The 4,682-nt window shown below is 39.7% G+C and overlaps 1 protein-coding gene across 1 annotated transcript; it reads right to left on the reverse strand.

Annotated features, from left to right (window-relative positions):
- Positions 1-1,043: 1,043 nt before the first annotated feature.
- On the reverse strand, positions 1,044-1,982 carry LOC114636290 (olfactory receptor 10K1-like). Its single transcript, XM_028784462.1, has one exon. It carries the CDS (start codon positions 1,980-1,982, stop codon positions 1,044-1,046), a length of 939 nt encoding a protein of 312 aa, XP_028640295.1.
- Between the last annotated feature and the right edge of the window lie 2,700 nt (positions 1,983-4,682).

Here is a 4,682-nt window from a genome sequence, read left to right on the forward strand (position 1 = left end):
ACACAAATAGACATGCAGGTGTGATACACACAGAAAAAGAAGTTTACAATCAACATCTGAAGACATTCCTGTTCCAAAGTTCATGGGATTTTGTAGTTCAGCTAAATAATCATTTCTTAGGTACCTGCTATGGGCTAGGTGCTAGGATAACAGAAATGAATCATAGTTTTCACCTTTAAGGAGCCCCCAGGATGGTAATGGAGACATACCAATAATTACAGCTCTAAAAATGTGTAGGTATGTGTGGTCACAGAGAAGGGATACCTCCTTCAGCTGCTGGGTCAGGTTTGGGCAGCCTGCATGGCTTTAAAATCAGGTTGGACCTTTACCAAGATGTGAGCAATGAGGGATCATTTAGCCTAGAGTGAAAGGAAAGAAATCCAATACTGAGGTGCCCTGGGGAGGATGGTGGGGAAGTTGAGAGTGGATCATATTGTAGGCAAATTGTAGATCCTCTATACTGCCATTGTTAATAATAGTGCTGTTGCTTTTCATTGTTTCTCAAGCAATGTCTACATCATCATTTGATGGCACAGGAATTCAGCTTCTGTGCAGCTTATTTATTCCCAACTCTTCACTTTATCTAGTTTTGTTCTGGAAGTTTCTTATATTTATATTCTCCTTGGTTATTCAGCCAGAGAAACCTTATTTGAGTCATCCTATCACCTTCTTTATCAGTGTTCATATCTCTGGTAGAGTTCTTGATGATGAATGAAATTGTCTATGGTGGAGGACAGAAAAGCATCTAAAAATGCAGAATAGTCTAATGAACTTCCAAGCCATAGAAAATTCTAAAACACTTTCCACACCTAAAACAAACAAACAAACAAACAAACAAAAAACCCTTAAGATTCTTTTCATCTTTCCAAATACAGAAAAGTGAGGAGTAAATTCCATGTGTACCAAGAACCACTGAGAAGCCTCAAAAGAAAGCATGGGCATACAAAGTGTTCAGTGAGATGACTGAATTGTTGGAAAAGGGCCTGGTTAGTGTTGTTGGGTTGTACCGTCCTTTTCAACTTGTATTGGACTGGGCTGCCACCTTATCGGTTGTGGTTCACCAGAAGTCTTCTGAGGGCACCTTTGACTTCTTTGTTCCTCAAGCTATAGATCATAGGATAGAGCATTGGGGTTATATTAGTATAGATTAGTGACACAATTTTGTCCTGTTCTGGGGTATAGCAGGACTTGGGACGAATGTAGATGAATATTGCACAGCCATAGTGCATAACAGAGACCAGGAGGTGGCCAGCACAGGTGGAGAAAGCTTTGCCCCTGCCTTCTGCTGAATGGATTCTGAGGATGGCAGCAATAATAAATCCATAGGAAAACAGGATCAACAAGAAGGGAATCAACAGAATCAGCATGCATACAAGGAAGACAGCAATTTCATTGGCCTGTGTATCAGAACAGGCTAAGAATAAAACAGCAGGAATGTCACAGAAGAAATGGTTGATGACATGGGAATGACAGAAGGGCAGGAGGAATATCAGTGTAGTAAGGGTGAGTGAAAGTGTAAAACCACTGATGCATGCCAGAGCCAACATCTGTAGACAGAGTGCCCTGGTGATGATGAGTGTGTAACGAAGGGGGTTACAGATGGCCACAAAACGGTCATAAGCCATTGCAGCAAGGAGGAAACATTCTGCTCCACCCAGAGCAATGAAAAGGTGCATTTGCAGAGCACATCCCAGCAAGGGCATTCTCTGGTTTCTGGACAGGAAATTGGCCAGCATATTGGGGACAATAACTAATATGTAGCAAATTTCAGTGGCAGATAGGTTCCGAAGGAAGAAATACATAGGTGTCTGGAGACAGGTGTCAATAAGGGTGATGAGCACAATAGTTGTATGGCCTGCTAGGGTAATGAGATGCATAATTAGGAAGAGTCCAAAAAGGAGAATCTGTAGTTCAGCCAGGTCCCCAAAGCCTAAAATAATAAATTCAGAGCTTAAGGTGTAGTTTTTCTTCAATGGCTCCATCTTTTATTCTCCTTTGTAGAACTATATTGGAAAGGAGATTTTTCTAGCAATTGTCTTATCCATGAGAAATACTAGAGCCCTTTTCATAGATGAAAATTTAGTCTGATCTTCCAGGCGTATTCCTTTCTTTCATTCTACCAGCTTTTAAAATTCTACTCTTTCTTGATATAGAATGAAAGACTGGTAATATGAGAGTACTTAAATTCATCTGTTGAATTGTGATGATCAACTGGCACATACAGCCTCTAAACACAAAGTTGTTTTTCCTAGACCTTAATGCTTCTAACAGTGATGGTATAGATTTTGAAGAGTTGGCTGAGGTAGGAGCAGAAGCTGAGCTGAATATGTTAAGTAAGATTTAAATGGAGACCAAGCCTGGAAGATTACTGCTTGGAAGTGATGTAAAGAATCCTATAGGAAGTAAGGTGCAATGAGTTAATCTTAGATACTTTTGAAGTTTTACATTAGTTATATTATTATCTCTTTATTACCACCTCCAAACCCCCAGGATTTCAGCAGCTAATGGGTTATGAACAAGATGCCAGAGAGAAAGGCCACATAACTTGCAGTAGCTGCTTTCTTTCCTATGCCTTAGCTATTTGTGAACATCCCAACTTTGTGTCACCCTCTTCTAGATACCTCCTCTAATCTCTTGGTTGAATTAGTCCCTTTCTTATGCTACCACTGCCTTCCAGGCTTCCATAACCATATTGTTCACCACTGACTTCTAGAATTCTTTGATTATTGTTCTGTCTACATTGCTCGTCTATGGGTTCCAGAATGGCAAGAATGGTGTCCAGTTCTGCTTCTCAAACAATGGCTAGTACATATTAGGAGCATTAATAAATCATGTGACCCCATTCAACTTTTGAGTTTCTGAATAAATGTCAATTTCTCATTTTTGCATGTTCCACACAACAGGGCTGGCCTTGAGAACAGAAGGCAAAAGGTTGGACTAGGTCATACAGTAGGAACAGGAAGTATATAAGACAGAACTGGAACAGACTCAGGGGCAGTGGATTGTTAAATGAGCAATGTCTTATCTGATATGTTTCCTGAACTTCAGAGAAATTTACTTTCTCCTTGCCTTGATCCAAAATAGAAACAAAAAGCTTTATTGTCAGTTTCTGATTTCACAGGAATGAGAAAGGCGGAAGGTTTCCAAGGAGTCTAGGTATTCAGAAAATCAAAAGTCAATAAGAAGTAGTGGAGAGATGGCTTAGAGATTAAAAGCACCCAGAGATTAAGAGCACACAGCCTCTAAACACAAAGTTGTTTTTCCTAGACCTTAATGCTTCTAACAGAGATGCTATACATTTTGAAGGGTTGGCTGAGGTAGGAGCAGAAGCTGAGCTGGATATATTAAATACGATTTAAATGGAGTAGGATTTAAATGTTCTTACAGAGAACCCAGGTTTCATTCTCAGCATCCACATGGCAACTCATAATCATCCATAACTCCAGTTCCAAGGGATATAACACTGTTTTCTGGCCTCAGTGGATACCAGGCATGGATATGGTACATGTACCCATACACATAAAACAAAATCAATAAATCTAATCTTAAAATTTTTAAGAAGTAAGGAGTTTGTGAGAGTTGAATTGCTACTTAAAAATTTCATTTGAGGGAATGTGACATTTCTGAGGCTCAAAGTAACATCAATGAAATAAGAAAGCTGATTTTGATTACAACTTTGTTTGACATAGATGGTGGTTATAACTGTAGTTTCACAGCCACTTATACTTCATATTGAGTAGGATTTTGGTATGTTTTTACCTAACAGGTGCATGAGACAGAGCAACATGCCAACTTTTCACTTCAAAATATAATACTGTAGTTGTCTTCCCTGAGTTACCCACTCCTTGAGCCTGCTCCTGTCTCTGGCCCTGCTCCAGATATTACAACAAGCTCTTGCTCAAACTTCTGTATCCACTGGAGCCCATCCTAGTGCATGCTTCCCTCTTCAGCTATCTTCTCCACCTATAGTCATAAAAGCCCTGATGAAAAGACTGGCAGAGGCCAAGGTGGACAGCTTGTTTCCCCAACAGGAACCCAAAATATCTTGAAATTAATCCTCTTCTATGACTTCTTCTATGTCCACCCTCTCACCTTCTGTATGCTCAGCCTCCCCCACAGCCTCGTCATTAACCTTTAATAACTCTGTGAATAAGATTTCTAAGATTGTGCTTCTGTGTGTCTGTTTTCTTTTTTTTGAATGCATATCCTTGACCTTAGCTTTGCCACACTTTACTCTTTTCTACTGTTTAGTCTCATGTACAGAAATATGGGAATCTTGCTTTCATTGGTCTCAAACCTTGAAAATAATAAAACCACAGAAATACTGAAAATAGAAATCACATATGATCAAAACATTTAAAAATAACAAGAGTCAGTTTATATTAAAATGTCTTCTCATTTTCTCCTTCTCTCCTACTTTCCGAGAAGGACCATTCTTAGAGATAATCCCTTCTGTTTTGTTTTGTGCATACAATCACACGTTTTTCAGGTCTTGGTGGCATGCATCTGTAACCTGAGTACTTGGGAAACTTAGGCAGGATGATCAGGAGTTCAAAGCCAGTATGACCTATATAGTGTTTTCTAGGCCAGATTGGGATACATGAGACTGACACACACACACACACACACACACACAGAGAGAGAGAGAGAGAGAGAGAGAGAGAGAGAGAGAGAGAGAGAGA

This window comes from Grammomys surdaster, unplaced genomic scaffold, assembly GCF_004785775.1.
Source record: "Grammomys surdaster isolate TR1022 unplaced genomic scaffold, NIH_TR_1.0 123436, whole genome shotgun sequence".
Classification (NCBI taxonomy): Eukaryota; Metazoa; Chordata; class Mammalia; order Rodentia; family Muridae; genus Grammomys; species Grammomys surdaster.